The sequence below is a fragment of the Podarcis erhardii genome (genome assembly GCF_964252035.2).
Source record: "Podarcis erhardii genome assembly, chromosome: 8".
Lineage (NCBI taxonomy): Eukaryota > Metazoa > Chordata > Lepidosauria > Squamata > Lacertidae > Podarcis > Podarcis erhardii.
In genome coordinates this window covers 593,759-615,115 of record NC_138499.1, presented here as the reverse complement: position 1 = coordinate 615,115, position 21,357 = coordinate 593,759, and the positions used below count along the sequence as shown (strand labels likewise).

At 44.8% G+C, this 21,357-nt stretch overlaps 1 protein-coding gene across 4 annotated transcripts in view; it reads right to left on the bottom strand.

Annotated features, from left to right (window-relative positions):
• Positions 1 to 216: 216 nt before the first annotated feature.
• The window catches only part of LOC309349263 (uncharacterized protein), a 50,055-nt gene continuing 28,914 nt past the window's right edge, over positions 217 to 21,357 (bottom strand). Inside the window, exons 3-5 of one of the 4 annotated variants that reach the window (XM_081875033.1) lie at positions 16,547 to 19,159; positions 4,482 to 4,621; positions 217 to 619 (exon numbers count right to left, since the gene is read on the bottom strand). In XM_081875033.1, coding sequence (XP_081731159.1) covers positions 290 to 619; positions 4,482 to 4,621; positions 16,547 to 19,159 — 3,083 coding nt within the window. In that variant the 3' untranslated portion in view covers positions 217 to 289. Of the gene's footprint in view, positions 620 to 4,481; positions 4,622 to 16,542; positions 19,160 to 21,357 lie in introns of those variants that run through there. The other 3 variants (XM_081875035.1, XM_081875036.1, XM_081875034.1) reach the window with 3 other exon arrangements.

Here is a 21,357-nt window from a genome sequence, read left to right as displayed (position 1 = left end):
CAACTGGACGGCATCTTTTCAGGCAGCCTCCATGTTGCTTTGGACTTCTGGTTCTGGGATTGAGGCAGCTTTCCGCCAGCCTAGGACTGTGGGGTTTGGGGTCTGTTTGTCGAAGACCCCGAAGGGCCCTCGGAATGGCTTCCTCCCAGGTAACGGAAGGACTGTGGTGGCGGCAGGCCCCCCTCCCCCCCGTGGGATGGACTTTGCACGAGACGCTTTGCCAGCTGTTTCCAGATGGTTTATTGTGGCAGTAGTGGGATGGAATGCCAGGAGGGGGACAGGCGGATGGTCACCAGATGAACAAGGGCTTCCCGTCCGTGGACGCCATGAAACTGAGGCAGTCCAGCAGGGTCAGGCAGTCCGTCATCTTCTCCGGAGGCACGATCTGCTCAATCACCTGCCGCAGGTAGCTCGGGTTGTTGTAGACGTCTCCTTCGGGGCCTGCCGCATCTGGGCGCTCCTTCAGGATCCCGTAGGTGTTGACGATGTGCTCTGTGAACTTGGAGTGGAAGTTTGGGTCATAGCCCTTTGGCTTCAGCATATTCATGATGGTGTCGTAGCGCTCCACCATGGATTGGCGCTCCTCTGCTGACATTGGAGACAGGGGGTCATTGGCTGCCTGTGGGGAGAGAAGCAGCGTTAGAAAAGAGGTTTTTTGAGCCCTCGAGAAGAAGCCTAGCCTCCCCAGCCGCCTTTATGGAGCTGCAGGTTTATGCAGCCAGGAGGGTCAAATGGGAAAAACTCCTGCCGCTCCCGGCATCTTCAGAAGAGGGGGGAGAGGCATCTTTGATTATTCCCTATGGTCAGTGCCAGTTCCCCACCCCCAAGCTGGCACCCTCCTTTGGTTTGGAGCTGCTATCCCCCCATCAACCCTAGCCAGTCAGTTTGAGAGTTCAAACCCCAAAGTCAGAGAAAGTTGTAGGCACATGTTGTGAATAGGCAGCTACAGTGGTACCTCAGGTTACATATGCTTCAGGTTACAAACGCTTCAGGTTACAGACTCTGCTAACCCAGAAATAGTACCTTGGGTTAAGAACTTTGCTTCAGGATGAGAACAGAAATCGCACAGCGGCGGCGTGGCAGCAGCAGGAAACCCCATTAGCTAAAGTGGTGCTTCAGGTTAAGAACAGTTTCAGGTTAAGAACGGACCTCCGGAACGAATTAAGTACGTAACCAGAAGTACCACTGTACATTTCTGTTTCCTTCGTTGTTGGCATCCATCTCTCGGAAGACAATGGCTACTGCATTTAACACAGATATCACTAGGGCCTTACGTAAACCAAACATTACCCTTAAGCTTAATCAAACAGGAAAAAAGATATTTATCATATTAATCAATTTATTCATTTATTTATTAGAAAGTGATTCACTAAAATCATTTTAGATTGAGCTACGTAGGCAAGGCTGCATTCTGAGCATGGAGGGAGCCAAATAGTTCGCATTTAACAGGTTGGTGCTGGAAAGCGAGGGGTCAGAGAAACCACAAAATTTGCCCTGTGTTTGCGTAGCTGGGGCTCTGCTGCTTCCTCGCCTTGTGGGATGGGGGCTGCTTCCTGTTCTGTTCTTTGCCACTTGAAAATAGCAAAAAGCAGAGCTGTTCAGAAGCTGCCTGAATCTCCCTAGCAATACATGGCGCAGGAGGGATATGGAGGCTGACGTCTCTTTATTGTTTTGCACCAAAGGAAAAAGGAGTGAACTTGACACCACTACAAATGAGGGACCGGGGGGGGGAGATATTTGGTTCATTTTGCCTTTTAAAATGAAGTTCTTTAATTGCATTTCTTGAAACAGTGACGCAAAACGCAGCTACCCATTGAGATTCATGCTCCTCTGGATCTTGCGACGCAGTTTATTTATTTATAAAAAATATTTACACACTACTCAATCATAAAAATATATCAAAGCAGTTTACAACATTAAAAATAGAGAAAACCATACACTATAAGTGTAAAAAGGTAACCATTGTGGAAAGATACAGTCTGAACTGCCTGCATAGGCCTTGCGGAATAGAAAGGTTTTCAGCAGGCTTTTGCTGAATTTTTATTGACTGGGTTTATGGCACTAAAGACTTGGTTTCTCATTGTCAAGTGAGCATCACCAACTTGGGGAACAACCAACGACATTCCTATAGATGTTCAAGGCTTTGTAAATTAATACCACCTTGAACTTGGCTCAATAGTAGATGGGACGTCAGTGCAGCTGATTTAACAATGGTGTTACATGTTCATAGAATCTGTCACGGTCTGGTTCACAAGCGATTGAAGTCCTGGCTGGGGACCTCGGGACCGGGGGCAAGATGGCAGGGTGGGAGCAGGAACAGGAGTCCAGAAGCCAGGAGTCAGAAAGCCAAGAGTCCGAGGGTCAGAGAGCCGGGAGTCAAGAAGCCGAGGGTCCGAGGGTCAGGAAGCAAGGAGTCACGAAGTCAAGGGTCCGAGGATCAAGAAGCAAGGAGTCAAGGAGTCAAACGCAGCAAGGCAGGAAACGTGTTGCTGTGGCAAAGAGCTGAAGGGAAAATGCTGACCTTATATCCCTTCCCGGCTCTTGCCACCAGGTGCTGTGAGTTACCAATCGACCTCACCTGTGTGGCCGCCCCTTGCTTTTTCAGAACAAACTGAGGAAGGCCCCAGTCCTGCAGAGTCCTATTGGTCACAGGGCTTGGCTTCATGCACACCTGACAGAATCGTAGCGTTGGAAGGGACTGTAAGGGTCATCTAGTCCAATTCCCTGCAATGCAGGAATCTCAACTAAAGCATTCAAGACAGGTGGCCACACAACCTCTGCTTATAAACCTTCAAGGAAGGAGAGTCCCAAGAGAGACCGTTCAATTTCGATCAGCTCTTACTGTCAGAAAGCTCTTCCTGATGTTTAGTGGAAATCTCCTTTCTTATAACTTGAATCTACTGGTTCAAGTTCTACCCTCTAGATCAGAAGAAAACAAGCTTGCTCCATATTCCATGTGACAGCCCTTGAGATAGGTGAAGCTGGCTATCACATCTCCTCTCAGTTTCCTCTTTTCCAGGCTAAACATATCCAGCTCCTTCAGCCGTTCCTTATAAGGCTTGGTTTCAGACCCTTGATCATCTTGGTTGCCCTCCTCTGCAACCACGTTCTTGGAAAGAAGCTCCCATCAGCAATCTGGCTGCAACATTCTGTGCCAGCTGGAATTTATGGACCCATTCTCCAACCAATAAATGTGCAGAGAGATGCAGATAGAATAATGTACGAAAGGTGTTAATGAAAAGAACACAGACAATTGCATTATATTGATTGGAGAAACCTGTTTGTAAAAACGCATATATTACTCAAAAATGCGTATAAAAATGGATAAAACAGGATAAATGCATTTTAAGAGCCTGATGAGTTTTTGTGAGTGCATTAAAAATACTTTGCAGACTGATGCTGGTGGTGAATTGGACATCATAACGGAGAGAAGTGGGAATAGACGGATTCTTCCTATAAACACAACTTTGAAAGGAGAAGAGGCCACGGCAGGAGTTGCAATAAGGGAAACTTTTTAGCTTGAGGGCCACATCCCCTTCTAGGTTACTTGGGATGCACGTCAGTGGTGGGCAGAGCAACAGTTGTTGTTTTTACCTATAGGAAAGAGTGGCTGCTTTCTATAGTCACTCACGTACCACTCTCCATTCTTCATCCAGGAAAGCCGGAGCCATTATAAAGAGATCAAAGACACACATTCCATCCAGGCAAAAACACTCAAAGAGAGTGACCTCATGAGCCCAGCAGCTCTGTCAAAACTGGGCTGGGATTGGCAGGCTCTGATGGAGGATGCAGAAGAAAAGAGGATGAGGGCTGGGGAACCTGGGTTGAAGTGGGATCTCCTTTCCACCCTGGCTTTGGTCACTTTGGAAGGGCGAGCAGGGGTGTCGTCTCTCTTCCTGACATTCCTGTGGAGCAGGAAGACTCAATGGAGGGCTTTGATCCACCCACTGGAGGCTGGACAGGAGGCAGCAGTGACTGACCAGGATCCTGAGCCGGAGGGTGTAGCCTTGTGGCCTAGAAGCTGACAGTGCCTTTGCAGATGGAGCAGACTCGCCCGCTCCGATGGTGTGCACTCTTGCAGTCTTGATATTCCCGCACGACAAGGGAATCTTGTGAGTGAGCGTCCCACGCCAGTCCTTGGCCTGCTCCTAAATTCCTGAACTGCGATGCTTGAGCACGGTGTCTGCTGCTGAAACTGTACCGTTACTTGCCTGGATAAAGGTGTCTTTCTCTCCTCTAGGTGTTGGGTAGGAGCCAGGACCCTTGCAAAGCAGGGCCATAGGAATGTGGCCTGGGGAAAGTCCTGGGGGGCCAAACAGAAAGGCCTCAGGGGCCATGTTTAGCCCCTAGGCCTGCGTCTTCCCATCTCTGGGCTGCAGCTTTCAGGGTTCCTGTTCCTCCATCTTCTTCAATTGCACCCTGTCAACACATCACAGCAGGGCTAGGACTGGGGAGTGGGGGGCAGGGGAATCTCCCCTCACCTGCTGGATTTTCTCAGGGATGCTGCTGACGGTGAAACCGTAGAGGCGGACCCGATCAGGGAAGATGCTGGAGAGGATCCTGCGATCCAGCTGGAAGGCAATCTCTCCAACGATGCGCTCCATGGTTACCAGTTTGGGATCTGTAAGGACCAAGGGGGGATTTCCAGTCAGTCCAGCAGGATACCGCAGTAGGCAGCAGATCTCCCAACTCCTCCTTGAGGGGGACACCCAACGAAGTGCTACATTTGCTCAGGGAAGCCTTAGGGCCAGGGCAGCCCCTTTAGGACTGTCCCCATACTGCACCCTCACTGGACATCCTCTGTGCCCTCCTTGAGTGCTTTTGCCTGTGCAGGATGTGTCCTTGAGGTGCCTCTGACTTGCCTGGATAGAGAAACGTGATGTGTGTGTGTTTGTAGATATGCTGGTTGACATCCTCCAATGGCACAAAAGAATATAGGGTTTAGTCCTGTTGACAAAACTTGCATATTATGAAAGAGAGAGTGAATGAAGTGCACTAAACAATATTTATTGAAAAATAGTTTGTTAAATATTGGAATGTAACATGCGAAGACACTGTTCAACCTTATATTTTATTTTCACTCATATAATCATTAATATAATTTGACATTCTGCTTGAAATTCAGTCATAACCGAAGGCACCCAAAAAGTTACGTATCACTCCTTAAACCCCTGGAGACACACTTCATTGTCTCTTGAGACAGATGAACGCCAATAAAAAACCCTCCTTAAACCATAATTGACCTTTTGTATATGGATCCAAGATATTCTGAAATCATATATTGGTATATTGTGAAATAGAAAGCAGATGAAGCAATGGGTAGAGCACTATCAAGAACTGTACTTGTGGGAAATCATGGTTGCTGACACAGCAGTTGACAGCATCCAGACACTGCCTGTCTTGGGAGAGCTGGATGTCCTCCCTCCCTCGATGAGCTGAAGAATGTCATCAACTCTCAGGCATGAGGAAAAGTCCCAGGACAGTACCGAATTCCAACAGAAGTGCTAAAAGCTGGCCTCAAGTCCTCCCTCATGCGGCACCTCCACTACTTCCTCTTGTTGTGTTGGGATGCAGGATCCATGCCACAAGACATGCATGACTCCAGCATTGTGACCCTCTACAAGAACAAAGGTGACTGCCATGACTATTAACAACCAATTTCTTGCCTTTCCAACAGGGAATGGCAGAATGTGATGCTAACAACCTATACCAAGCTGATTTTTAAAGGACAGGGAGATTTCCACCCCCCCCCCCACAACCGCAAAGCTTCTCTTGGATAAAAGCTTTTTGTTGTGATGCTAATGACCAATACCTAGTAGGATGAAGGCCTGCTAGGCTCGTGTGTTGGATCATACTGCATGAGGAAGATTTGGGGCATCATATGGCAGGATAGAGTCTCAAGCAAAAATGTGCTCTCTCAAGCCCAGATTCCCAGCATGTTTGCACTCTACTCACAGCTACACTGTGTCTACACTGGCATGATCATGTCCGCAAAATAAAAGATGGCAGGATTCCTAAGGATGTGCTCTACAGAGAACTGGCTTCAGGCAACAGACCTGTCTGCGAATATAACATGAATGCTGGCACCATCAACCCCACAGTGTGGGAATCTCTTGCAGACAATTGCAGTGCCTGGAGGCAATCAATCAGGTCATGCATCCACAGCAGTGACCAGAGGAGAAAAGACCTCTGGGAGGAGTGCAGAAAGAAGAAACGCCATGGTACACCTACATCAGCACAACTGGATGCCTTTATCTGCCTTAGCTGAAACATAACGCGTCTCTCCCACATCAGTTTCTACAGCTACAGCAGATGTTATAACTCTCCAACAGTCTGACTTTACCCATAAAGGTGCACTGCTCCTTGTCTCCTGAGACAGACAGATGCCAGAAGCATATTAAATTTGTATCCTGCCTTTCATCCGAAGATCATAGGGCAGTTCACAACATAAAAATAAACACGAGACAAAAATACATTAAGAATCAAACGGACCAATAACCCCCCTCCACAAACATGCATTTTTATTTTATTTATTAAAATGAAAGATGATTTTATTTTTTATTTATTCAGGGCCACGCTGCCTCTTCATTCTGGAGAGAGCCCCATGGTCACCATGATTTTAAACCATAGATAGTCTCATCCTCCATTAATCCTCCTTTTTAAAACATCTGGGGATAGAGGGCAATTTGCTCAGATAGGTAAGGTGGTGGTGCCGAGGAAACAAGAAACATATTACCTGTAAGGCTGGCCAGTATCTGGTTTTCAACATCACAATATATCACCAGCTAAACATCATGATATAGCACGATATATATCTGTGGTGGTGGAGGGCCTTGCTGGGCCTCCCCGCAGCGGCAGAGGGTCCCGCCATACCTCCCTGCAGTGGTGGAGAGTGTGCTGCACCTCCCCACAGTGGCAGAGGGTCCTGCCATACCTCCCCACCACTGTGGAGGATGTGCTTCTCTTCCCTGCAGCAGTAGAGGGCTTTGCTGAGGCTCTCTGCAGCTGTGGAGGGCCTTAAAATGTAAGGAAGTAGTAGATTTAATAAAAATATTAAATAAACTTCCATATAATATATTTAATATGTTTTCAACTAATTTAAGAGTAGTTTAAGTGATTTACTAGTCAAGTTGCATCTGTTTCCACACTCAGAGGTCTAAGTGGAATCTTTGCATACAAGTAAGCCCTCGGACTGGAGAGGAGAGCCAACTGCCCCATGGACCTTATGACTGTAAAATAGATCTTCTGTCAGGTGCGCAATTGCCCACCAGTCGCATCTATTTGATGTCACAAGCAGAGCTGGTGGTTTTGAGAGAGTTTTTGGAAGAATCTAGCAACGGGTTTCATCAGACCGCCCAAGGCACCAGGAGGCGCCCCTGTGCTATTTGTGAAGAAAACGGTACCTCAGAACTTAGATTGTGCACAAACTATAGGAAGATTAACCACATAATGGTGTCCAATTGCTGTCTGCTACCACACACTGGGGATTTATTGGAAAGGTTGAGGTCAGGAAAAATCTTCACAAAGTTGGATTTGAGGGGGCCTTATAACCAATCTGTGTGAGAGAGGGAGATGAGTGGGAAACAGTGTTCTGCACCAGATATGGCAGCTTCGAATACCTGGTCATGCCCTTTGGACTGCCGTCAGGGACAGCAACGTTCCAAGCCTTCATCAACTATGTCCTCAGAGGCCTAGTGGATAGATTCATGGTGGTTTACCTTGATATGCTGATATACTCAGAGAACCCAGAGCAACATGTACGTCACGTGACAGAGGTGCTGCAGAGACTGTGGAAACATCAATTCTGTGCCAAGCGGGAAAAGTCTCAGTTTCGTGTATCAACAGTAGATTTCCTAGGTCACTGCCTCACACTGGAGGGGTTGCACATGGATCCTGCTAAGGTGCAGAGCATAGTGTCATGGCAGGAACCCAAGGCTAAGAAAGATCTGCAGAGATTCTTGGGTTTTGCCAGCTACTTCAAGTTCGTGCCGGACTATTCAAGACTCACTACGCCTCACAGATTGCTTGAGGGGCAAGAAGCCATTCCAGTGGACAGCCGAGGTGCAGCAGGCATTTGAATTCAAAACCATATTCTTCTCAACGGTATACCTAGCACATGTAGACCCTCACTGGCCGCTGATTGTGGAAATGGATGCCTCTGACAGGGTGGTGGGGGTGGTGCTGCTGCAAGGAGACCAAGATGGCAACCTACACCCGTGTGCCTTCCACTCCAGGAAGCTGACTCCTTCCGAGTAGAATTACACCATTTGGGAGAAGGAACTTTTAGTGATCAAAGAAGCCTTTGAAGTGTGGAGGGGGTGACACCAGGTGGAGGTGCACACTGAAAGTCCAAATCTAGAGTATTGGCAGATGATGAGATGTCTCAATCAATGGCAGATTTGTTGGGCACAGTTCTTTGGCAGATTTGATTTTAGACTCCAGTATGTAGCTGGTCGTTTGAATCAAGGAGTAGATGCCCTTTCCAGGAAGCCGGAATATCAGGATGATGAGCCAGTTCCAGTGTATAGGCACAACTTGAAGCCAGAGCAGCTACAGCTAGCAGCTGGGTCAGTTGTGGAAGTCTCTGAGTTCCAGCAGAAGACAAGGGAGGATGCATTCGCGAAAGGCGAGCTAGTGGTGCTGCGGGGGGATGCCAGTGATGTGGAGAGGTTCCTGGAAAAGGATGGGCTACTGTATAGAGGAGAAGCTCTTATGTTCCAGAGGGAGACCTCTGAGCCAAGGTCTTACGTCAATGCCATGATAACCCTACAGCTGGACACTTGGGGCAGCACAAGACGCTATGCCATGTGATGAGGCAATTCTGGTGGCCGAGGTTGAGGGAGAAAGTCAAGAAATATGCCAGAGCCTGCGAAATGTGTCAGCGGGCGAAGAGACCCAGAGAAGTGCCAGCGGGCTTGCTATAACCGTTGCCCACCCCGCAAGGCCCTTGGCAAACCATAGCTATGGACTTCATCACTGATCTGCCGGAATCGCAGCAGCAGACAGTGATCTGGTTGGTGGTATACCTGTTCACTAAGATTGCGCACTTTGTGCCCTGTAAGGGACTTCTGACAGCCCAAGAAACAGCACAGCTCTTTGTAGACCATGTGTTCAAGTTGCACGTGCTCTCAGAGTGATCTCAGGTGAGCCCAATTAACCTCAAAGTTCTGGAAGCAGCTCATGCAACTACTCAAGTTAGAGTTGTGCTTCACCTCAGTTTGACCCCCAGAGACGAATGGAAAGGCATAAAGGACTAATGCCATGTTGCAGCAGTATCTCCGTAGTTATGGGAACTACCAGCAGGATGATTGGGTGTCCAAACTGCCCTTGGCGGAGTTCACATACAGCAATGCACTTCATGCTTCAACGCAACAGACCCCCTTTTTTGCCAGTCATGGATACCATCCCCAACACCCTGTCAGTGCTGGCAGCAGATGACTTCGTAGAAGTATTGACAGCTAACCAGAGTTTGCTTAAGGAGCGTTTGGACTGTTCTAAGGAGGCATATAAAAAATCAGCTGATGTGCATAGACAGCCAGGTGCGAGATGTGGTTGTCAACACATTATTTACTTCAGAAAGATAGATATAGAAAACTGGACCGCCAGAGAGGGGGGCCATTTGAAGTGATAGAATAGATCAATCCTGCGACTTTCAGGCTCAGGTTGCTGGTAGCAATGAAGATCTACCCTGTATTCCATAGATCCTGGTCGTTGCCAGTGGTGCCTGCGCACCCTTACCTGTTTTTTTTTTTTTTATAAGATATTTATTAAGATTTTATATACTAGAACAGACATCACATTCAAACAAAAAAAGAAAAAACAATAGAAAACATCACAAGCAAACAAACCAGAAAAATACAATAAAAAACATAGAAGAAATAAAAAAAAAGAAAAGAAAATCCAGTTTTTAACTTATTATCTTTATAACCCTCTTTCCTGACTTCCTCACATCTCCCTTTTCTGTGTTCCCTTTTACACAATCAAATTCAGCAGTTCCTTACCCTCTTTCAGATCTTATTCAATATTATACATTTCAGTCTATTATGTCTCCTATTTTTCTTCTCTTTTTAAATCCATTTTTACTAGTTCTTTATAACTTAAACCCTTATATCATTTTGTTTGAGTTTGACATAATATTACTCTGGTCTTTTCACCCTTTTCTTTTAAAACATTTTTGCATATTTCCTTTTAACTATATCACTGATGCCATATTCTCTCTAGATCCAACATCATTTTAGCATTCAAACATTTTACAATGTTTTTGCAAATAGTCTTTAAACTTCTTCCAGTCCTCTTCCACCGACTCCTCTCCCAGGTCTTGAATTCTGCCAGTCATTTCTGCCATCTCCATGTAGTCTATCACTTGCATCTACCATTCTTCCAAGGTGGGCAAATCTTGTGTCTTCCAATGTTTTGCGATGAGTATTCTTGCCGCAGTTGTTGCGTACATAAAGAATGTTCTGTCTTTCTTTGGCACCAATTGGCCGACAATGCCCAGGAGGAAGGCCTCTGGTTTCTTAAGAAAGGTATATTTAAATACCTTTTTCAGTTCATTATAGATCATTTCCCAGAAAGCCTTAATCTTTGGGCACATCCACCAAAGGTGAAAGAATGTTCCCTCAGTTTCTTTACATTTCCAGCATTTGTTATCAGGCAAATGATATACTTTTGCAAGCTTGACTGGGGTCATGTGCCACCTGTACATCATTTTCATAATATTTTCTCTTAAGGCATTACATGCCGTAAATTTCACACCAGTGGTCCATAACTGTTCCCAGTCAGCAAACATAATGTTATGACCAATATCTTGCGCCCACTTAATCATAGCTGATTTGACCGTTTCATCCTGAGTATTCCATTTTAACAGCAAGTTATACATTCTTGAAAGTATCTTAGTTTTAGGTTCTAACAATTCTGTTTCTAATTTCGATTTTTCCACCTGGAAGCCTATTCTTTTATCCAAGTTAAAGGCCTCTCTAATTTGATAATAGTGTAACCAATCTCGCACTTTATCTTTTAGTTTCTCAAAACTCTGCAATCTCAGTGTGTCTCCTTCTTGTTCTAAAATCTCCCAATATTTCGGCCACTTGGCCTCCATATTGAGTCTTTTCAGAGCCTTAGCTTCCAAAGGTGATAACCACCTTGGGGTCTTGCTTTCCAATAAATCTTTATATCTTATCCAGACATTAAACACGGCTTTCCTGACAATATGGTTCCTGCGCACCCTTACCAAGCACCTAGACAAACACCTCCACCTCCACCTCCAGTCCTGGTAGAAGGAGAGGAAAAGTTTGAAGTGGAACAAATTCTAGACTCGCAAATGAGAAGGAAGAGGTTGCAATTCTTGATTGTGTGGAGCGGGAATGGGCCAGAAGAAAGATAATGGGAATGTGCAGAATATGTTCATGCCCTGGACTTGCAAAAGGAGTTTTATAGAAGTCACCCCAGCAGACCAAAACCGAAGCGGGAGACACGATTGAATTACAGCAGAACTCAGAGCAGCTTAGTTATGAGGCATTGGGAGAAGGAGGGGTAGTGCTGACAGCAGAAATGTCCTTGGAAAGCATAGAAGAGCCACCATCCCCATGTCCCTGTTGCTCATTTAGAGTTCAAGAGCAAAGGGCTCGGCTACATTTGACTCCTGAGGCCCCTCATAGAGCCAAGGGCTGTTGCTGGGGAAAGAAGAGGAGCTCAGAGCGAGCAACATTACTGTGGAGTTAAGGACTGGATTCTTTGCCTTGTACCACGATGACTAAATAAAACCATAATTATGAACTTCTTTGTTTCTTCCTTGCTCTTTGATGCTACTAGGGGAGGAGAGATTCCCCCATGCCTGACAGCTATGGTAGGAAATGCCCCAACTCTGCCTGAGTTCGGTTGCGCTGCAACTGTTCAGCTCTTTGGGGTTGATAGTGTCTGTCTGTGGTAGAGCTATATCAATGGAAAGTGACCATCTGTGAGAAGATCAGAAGATCAGAAGAATCGGCAAATAAATGTGGAAAACTGTTAGCATGGCAGTTGAAAAAGAGACAAAAATTAAATACAGTCACAAATTTAGAGATTGAAGGAAGAAATATTCAGAATCCTGTGGAGATCAGAAAGTGCTTCCAGAGATATTTCAAACAACTGTACACTCAAGGGCCGCAAAATGAGGTTGAGATAGAACAATTTCTGATAAGGAATGGATTACCAAAGTTGTCTCAAGAAAATAGGACAATCCTGAATTATAAAATAACACAACAAGAGATCGAAGAAGCCATTCAGAATATGCAACTGGGCAAATCTCCAGGGCCAGATGGGCTTACCTCCAAATATTATAAGACATTGAAAGATTATTTGATACATCCATTGATGGAGGTTTGCAATGAAATTATGGAGGGGAAGAAGGCACCGGAATCGTGGAAAGAAGCTTTCATCACGTTGATACCCAAATTAGAAACTGAAAAGACACAACTTAAGAACTACCGTCCCATCTCCCTCCTAAATGTGGATTACAAAATATTTGCAGACATTTTAACAAGTAGATTTAAAAAAGTTTTCAATGAAGTAATTCACAAGGACCAGGCAGGCTTTCTCCCAGGTAGACATTTGTTTGCTAACACAAGGAACATTATTGATATTTTGGAACTTTTGCAAACAAATATCAATACAAAAGCAGTGTTAATTTTTATAGATGCGGAGAAGGCCTTTGATAATATTTCATGGAAGTTTATGAAGAAAAACCTGGAAGGGATGGGATTGGGACGGGGATTTGAAAATGGGATAGATGCGGATAGAGGGGGATTTGCCCTGCCGGACTTAAGATTATACTACGAAGCAGCAGCTTTTTGCTGGCTGAAAGACTGGCTACTTCTTGAGAACACAGACATCTTAGATTTGGAAGGATATGATAATTGTTTTGGTTGGCATGCATACTTATGGTATAACAAGGCAGTGGTGTACAAAGGTTTTAAAAATCATATTGTTAGAAAAGCATTATATAATGTTTGGAGCAGATACAAAGACCTACTGGAAACTAAAACTCCCAGGTGGTTGTCACCAATGGAAGCCAAGGGGGTGAAAAAACTTAATATGGATTCTAAATGGCCAAAATATTGTGAAATCTTAGAATATGAAGGTGAAAGGGTTAAGCTTCAGAGTTACGAAAAACTAAAGTCCAAAGTTCGAGATTGGTTGCATTACTATCAGATAAATGAGATATTTAAAGAGGACAGGAAAATAGGATTTCAGAAGGAGAGGTCAAAGTTAGAGACGGAACTGTTAGAACCCAATACTAAGAATCTGTCAAAAATGTATAATTTGCTGCTTAAATGGAATACACAAGAGGAAACGGTGAAATCAGCTATGATTAAATGGGCACAGGATATCGGTCATGACATTATGTTTGCTGACTGGGAACAGTTATGGACCACTGGTGTTAAGTTCACGGCATGTAATGCCTTAAAAGAAAATATAATGAAAATGATCTACAGGTGGTACATGACCCCAGTCAAGCTTGCAAAAATTTACCATTTGCCCAATAATAAATGCTGGAAATGTAATGAGAATGAAGGTACCTTTTATCACCTATGGTGGACCTGCCCGAGGGTGAAAGCATTCTGGGAAATGATCTATAATGAAATTAAGAAAGTCCTTAAATGGACATTTACTAAGAAACCAGAGGCTTTTCTCCTGGGCATGGTTGGCCAATTGGTGCCAAAGAAGGATAGGATTTTCTTTATGTATGCTACTACTGCAGCAAGAATTCTTCTGGCAAAGTATTGGAAGATGCAAGAACTACCTACTCTTGAAGAATGGCAGACAAAGGTGATTGACTTCATGGGACTGGCAGAGATGACCGGCAGAATTCGTGACCAGGGGAAAGAGGCAGTGGAAGAAGACTGGAAGAAATTTAAAATATATCTCAAAAACTGTTGTAAAATTGATGAGTGTTAAGATGTCAAGGGGTAAGAAGCAGAGAATTACAGCTGTAATCAACAAATTCATGGGAATGTAATGAAGTGATTTAAATGGGTAATTTGACTAAAGGGTTGCTAAAAAATTCTTTTTAAAATAAGGATGCAGCGAAAGGGAGGTATGGGGAAGTCGACTGAAAGAAGTTACAGGAAAATAAGATTATGAAGTTATATATGTTTAAATGTTTTGTATGTTTTTGTTTGTGTTTTGTTCTTATTATGCGTTTGAAAATTGAATAAAAATTATTTTAAAAAAATATGAAAATGGGATAGATGCAATCTATTCAGAACAAAAGGCTAAATTGATAGTTAACAATGTGGTGACGGAAGAGTTCAAAATTGAAAAAGGAACACGACAAGGTTGCCCTATCTCCCCCTTGTTATTCATTTCGGTCCTGGAGGTGCTCTTGAATATGATTATAGGGGACCGGTTGGTCGAAGGAATTCAGGTCGGAGTGAAACAGTATAAACTTAAAGCCTTTGCAGATGACTTGGTTTTGACCCTACAGGAGCCAGAATCTAGTATGAAAAGGGTATTACAATTGATTCATGAGTTTGGTCGGGTGGCGGGATTTAAATTAAACAAGCAAAAAACTAAGGTATTGGAAAAAAAATTGACATCTTCAGAATCAGAAAGGTTTCAGAAAGAGACAGAGTTAAATGTGGTTAAAAAAGTAAGATACCTAGGGGTAAACATAACAGCTAAGAATCTGAGTTTATTTAAGGATAATTATGAAAAGTGTTGGACAGAAATTAAAAGGGATTTAGAAGGTTGGTCAAGATTGAAACTTTCCTTGTCGGGCCGAATTGCTGCTATAAAGATGAATGTATTGCTAAAAATGCTGTTTTTGTTCCAGACTTTACAGATTGTGGATAAAATGGAGTGCTTTGGGAGGTGGCAAAGAGATATCTCCAAATTTGTCTGGCAGGGCAAAAAGCCCAGAATTAAGTTTAAGATATTAACTGATGCTAAAAAAAAGGGGGGGGGCGTTGCCCTGCCAGACTTAAAGTTGTATTATGAATCAGCAGCTTTCTGCTGGTTGAAAGATTGACTGCTTCTTGAAAACACTGATGTTTTGGATCTGGAAGGTTTTAACAATGCTTTTGGATGGCATGCATATTTGTGGTATGACAAGGTTAAAAGTCACAAGGCTTTCAAGAACCATATTGTCAGAAAAGCAGTGTTTAATGTCTGGACAAAATATAAAGACTTACTGGAAAACAAGACCCCAAGGTGGTTATCACCATTGGAAGCTAAGGCCCGGAAAAGACTCAATATGGAGGCCGAATGGCCGAAATATTGGGAAATATTAGAAAAAGATGGAGATAATTGGAAGCTGCAGAGTTTGGAGAAACTAAAAGATAAAGTGTGAGATTGGTTACATTATGCTCAGATTAAAGAGGTTTTTAAGTTGGATAAAAAGATAGGATTCCAGGTGGAAAAATCGAAGTTGGAAACGGAATTGTTAGAACCTAAGACTAAGGTACTTTCAAGAATGTATAACTTGCTGTTAAAATGGAATACACAAGATGAAACGGTCAAACCAGTTATGATAAAGTGGGCACAGGACATTGGGCATAATATCATGTTTGCTGACTGGGAAAGGTTATGGACCACCGGTCTGAAGTTCACGGCATGTAATGCCTTGAAAGAAAATATTATGAAAATGATATATAGGTGGTACATGACCCCAGTCAAGCTTGCAAAAATATACCATTTGTCTGACAATAAATGTTGGAAATGTAAAGAAACTGAAGGAACGTTCTTTCATCTCTGGTGGACCTGCCCTAGAGTTAAGGCTTTCTGGGAAATGATATATAATGAGTTGGAAAAGGTATTTAAGTATACCTTCCCTAAGAAACCAGAGGCCTTTCTTTTAGGTATTGTTGGCCAGAGGGTGTTAAAGAAGGACCGAACATTTTTTATGTATGCAACAACAGCAGCAGGGATACTTGTCGCCAAGCATTGGAAAACCCAAGATCTGCCCACACTGGAAGAATGGCAGATGCAACTGATAGACTACATGGAATTAGCAGAAATGACTGGCAGAAATGACCGGGAGAGGAGGCAGTGGAAGAGGACTGGAAGAAATTTAAGGACTACTTACAAAAACATTGCAAATTGTATGAGTGTTAAGAAAGATGCTAGATTGTAAATAACATGGCACCATTAAGCTAGTTGGAAGGAATATGAAGATAAGTGAAATTTAAGAAAAGATAAATTTTGGATAAATATTATGTTAAAATTAAGCTCTTAAGGTTTGGATAAAAGTATCTAAAATCAGGGACACAATATTGGAAAATTATAAAATAAGAATTGAAATAAGGTGATAAATTGCTGGTTAAATTTTTATAAATCAGGAACGCAGGAACGAGAGATGTGAGGGAAGTCTAAAGAAGTGAAGAAAATATGGTTATTATATGTTATATGTTATTTTGTTTTTTCCTTTTTATTGTATTAAGAAAATCTTTTAATAAATATTTTATAAAAAAAAAAAAAGAGAGAGAAGATCAGCTCACTATGCCCAGTCAGGGCCCAGAAACATCACACATTGCTTACACAACAGAAACACATATACACACTCACCCACCTCTGCTTGACTTGGTGCTGCTCAGGGAGGTGGCTTGCCTGTCGGTGCCTCGGCGCTCCTTTGGCCTCACGGCCATTGGCTGGCTCTGGTTGAAGGCCTGAGATGCTACTGCTGGGCTTGGAGAAGAGGCTGCTTGGCTTTGGTTCTGGTCAGTGAGTTGGCTTTGGTCCATGTCTGGGGGTGGAATCTCATACAGCCTTCGATACAGGTCTGGGAAGAACATTAGCATGTGGAAAGGGGAGGGATAATAGAAGTTGGTACCCTCGCTTCTAGCGTTAAAGGCTGGGTAAGGCAATGGAGATGCATCAGGATTTATCATGCCAGGTTGGTACACAAAGAGGGGGGACACTTGTTGCGGGGGGGGAGGCCGAAGGAAAACAGAGTCGTCTATGAACTGGTGATAGAAGGTTCCTGGAACGAGTGGGGTTTGTGGGGAGTTTGTGAAGAGTTGTCGTCTGAACGAGGTGTTGCCCATAGGTGCCTCATCATGGCTTTGGATCTGGTCAGTGAGTTGGCTTTGGTCCATGTCTGTGGTGGCCGGAACCTCATACAGCTTTCGATACAGGTCTGGGAAGAACATTAGCATGCGGAGAGGGGAGGGATAATAGAAGTTGGTACCCTCCCTTCTAGCGTTAAAGGTTGGGTAAGGTATGGGAGATGCATCGGGATTTATCATGGGAGGTGGGTACACAAGGAGGGGGGACACTTCTTGGGGGGGCATTTGGAGGGGGGGAGGCCTGGGCCTGACAGGCCGCTGGAATGCAGTCTCGTCTATGTTTGGGGCAAAGTAGGCTTCACTGAGTGGGCTTTGCTGGGAGTTTGTGAAGAGTTCTCGTCTGGACACGTTGCTGCCCATAGTTGACTCATCATGGAGTTGGCTTTGGTCCATGTCTGGGGGCGGAATCTCATACAGCTTTCGATACAGGTCTGGGAAGGACATTAGCATGCGGAAAGGGGAGGGATAATAGAAGTTGGTACCCTCGCTTCTAGCGTTAAAGGTTGGGTAAGGTATGGGAGATGCATCGGGATTTATCATGGGAGGTGGGTACACAAGGAGGGGGGACACTTCTTGGGGGGGCATTTGGAGGGGGGGAGGCCTGGGCCTGACAGGCCGCTGGAAAGCAGTCTCGTCTGTGTTTGGGGCAAAGTAGGCTTCACTGAGTGGGCTTTCATGGCTTTGGTCCCTGTCTGGGGACGGAACCTCATGCAGCTTCCCATACAGGTATGGCAAGAACTTTAGCATGCGGCGAGGGGAGGGATAATAGAAGTTGGTACCCAATCTTCTAGCGTTAAACACTGGGTAAGGTATGGGAGATAAATCGGGATTTATCATGGGAAGTGGGTACTCAAAGGGGGGGGAGTATCCTGGGGGGGGCATTTGGAGGGGGGGAGGCCTGGGCCTGACAGGCCGATGGAAAGCAGAGTCGTCTATGTTCTGGTCAAAGTAGGTTCCTGCACTGAGTGGGGTTTGCTGGGAGTTTGTGAAGAGTTCTCGTCTGGACAAGATGCTGCCCATAGTTGACTCATCATGGAATGGTGCGTACGAATCCCACCAGAGCTGGCCATCAGCAGAGCCGGGTGAGTAACTCTGGCCAGAGTGGTAGGAAGTGGTGGGAGCGATGGGGAGCGGTTCATAAATGGGCCTGTTGCTGAGGGGCAAACTGTAGTTGGGCTGGTGGAAGGGGGCAGGGGGCAGGGGTAGGCTCTGGTGGCCTGGCGCCCGGCGCCCAGCAGACTGGTAGGAAGCATCATCAGTGACATTGACTGCATAGTAGATGGGGGATGGGGGCTGGCTCTGGTAGGCAGAACCAATGCTCAGTGGCTCGCCCTGGATGGACTGGTAGGGAGGAGGAGAGGAAGGGAGGGGCTCGTAGCCAAGCTTGTTGCTGATGGGCAGGCTGTAGTTGGACTGGTGGAAGGGGCTGGGCGTGGAGGGCAGGGGCACGGGCAGGCTCTGGTGGCCCCGTGCCTGGTAGGAAGCAGCGGGGAAGGAGGAGGTGTCATTGGCATTGGCCGCATAAAAGATGGGAGATGGAGGCACGCTCTGTTGACCAGGAATGAAACTCAGTGGCTCTCCCTGGATGGAGTCATAGAAGGCACCAGAGGTGATAGTGGGGGAAGATGGGAGGGGGCCGTAAGGGATCTTGTGACCAAGGGGCAGGCTGTAGTTGGGTTGGTGGAAGGGGCCGGGGCCGGGGGGCAAGGGCAGGCTTCGGTAGCCTGGTGCCTGGTAGGAAGCAGCGGAGGAGCTGTCGTCAGTGGCATTGAGTGCATAGAAGGACTTGTTGGAAGCTGCAGAGGTGACGGTGGAGGAGGAGGCATCACTGGTGACGCTGTGGCCAGGGGGCGGGCTGTAGTAGGGCACGATGATGATGGGAGAGGGTGGGGGCAAAGACCGGCTCTGGTTGCCAAGGCCAAAGTTTGCCTGGGAAGTTGCACTCTGGGTAGCTAGGGGAGCAAGGCTGGAGGAAGGGGTGGGGGGGGCTGGCAGGGCCAGCTGGGGCTTGTGGGGGTGCCAAGGAAAGGGGCACTGAAAGCAGAATCCACGTTGCCGAGGCAGGTTGGGCTGCCCAGCTGCACCACCCTGGAGGTAGAGGGAACTTGTGCCACCATCTGTGCAGAAAGGGGGGAGGGGGGAGAGAGAGAAAGAGAGAGAGAGAGAGAGAGATATGTTGGTTGATTTGGCTGCAGAGACACACCAAGATCCCTCAGAAGTTGCCCAGCTCTTCTTCCCTCCCACTCATAGCACATCTTTGACGGTGGCCATGGCCTGGTGCTGGAGGCACCCATGTGGGCTCTGTCCCAAAGAAGGAACCATTCTTGGAGGAGGGGAAAGCCCCACCCACAGAGAAAGAAGCCCAGGCTCCTCTCCAAGGAAAGAAGATTCATGTGTTGAAACAAGGAGGGCATGCTTCAAGCACTCCAGGATCAGGATCTTGCTGAAAGCTGGATATGGGTAGGCAAATCCTACTGATATCCTTATCCCAAATTCTCAACAAGCCATCCCTTACTTGAAAAGCCGTTTTCACAATACTTAGACTGCTCTTTAGGTGGGAAAATCTCTGTACCTTCATTTGGCAGTACCTGGGTTTTTCCCTGATCTTGACTTGGTATCAGGGTCACCATCTCATGATCCAGTTTAGACAATTTGCCTGGCAAGGCAATAACAATTTCAAGTTTGGTGTTCTGAGGCTACCTCACACTACTTTATCCCACACCCTGTTTCTATCACAAGACCATCCTCTTTGGCTCATACAGGCTGTTCCTTCTCCCTTCAGCCATTTCCCAAGATGCCCTTATAAAGATTACTACACACATCCACTCATCAACATGATAGACCTATCTGGCAGTAAAGGAGCTCAGTAGAGCACATTAGAGAACTTGGAAATAGATGGTGTCTTTATGAAAGTAATACCTTAACCTGGCTTACAAATCCATTCACACTTACAACTTTCAAGATTTGGACAAAATGGGCAAAGTCCTGGTTGCAGGCTTCTCACCCATTATTCCATTACACTTCTACCCAGTTTTCAAAAATAAATATAGACTCTATAATATAGAGGTGTTGAAAGAAAAGCAATTGTATTATTTGAAATATTTTTACAAAGATAGATGACTGCTTACCATTAATGTGATGCAAATTGCAAAGGCAAATGTTCAAATATCACGATTTTTAGACTACCAGTTTTTAACAAATTCCCAGTTTAAAAACAAAGTCATGAGACAATAACATGCAAAAATTATAGTGGAGTAAAATATAATATAATAACAAAAGGATTAATATCTTTGTATAAATCTATAATCGAGGTTCAATTTTTTCCTCTGCAAAATTTGAGAGGGTGGCAGGAACTGAATTGAGACTTAAATACTGAAGAAAAGACATGGAACAGACTGGATCAACTCCTAGCCTATATAAAACCAAACAGTTTCCCCATATGTTGGAGAGGATGTCCTGCTACAGCGGCATATTAGCACTTGTGGTAGGAGTGTCCCAAAATAGAAATGTTATGGGAAAAGGTATTTACAGAAATATATTTAATTACAAGACAGACAGGACCCCAGGACTGCCTATACTTAACTTGTACAGTCATGATATGTTGCGAATTAGAAACAAAGAACTCATAACACTTCCATTAACTGCTGCAAAAACAACTTGCCTGGACATGGAAATCATTACAATTAACCATCTCATGATCCAGTTTAGACAATTTGCCTGGCAAGGCAATAACAATTTCAAGTTTGGTGTTCTGAGGCTACCTCACACTACTTTATCCCACACCCTGTTTCTATCACAAGACCATCCTCTTTGGCTCATACAGGCTGTTCCTTCTCCCTTCAGCCATTTCCCAAGATGCCCTTATAAAGATTACTACACACATCCACTCATCAACATGATAGACCTATCTGGCAGTAAAGGAGCTCAGTAGAGCACATTAGAGAACTTGGAAATAGATGGTGTCTTTATGAAAGTAATACCTTAACCTGGCTTACAAATCCATTCACACTTACAACTTTCAAGATTTGGACAAAATGGGCAAAGTCCTGGTTGCAGGCTTCTCACCCATTATTCCATTACACTTCTACCCAGTTTTCAAAAATAAATATAGACTCTATAATATAGAGGTGTTGAAAGAAAAGCAATTGTATTATTTGAAATATTTTTACAAAGATAGATGACTGCTTACCATTAATGTGATGCAAATTGCAAAGGCAAATGTTCAAATATCACGATTTTTAGACTACCAGTTTTTAACAAATTCCCAGTTTAAAAACAAAGTCATGAGACAATAACATGCAAAAATTATAGTGGA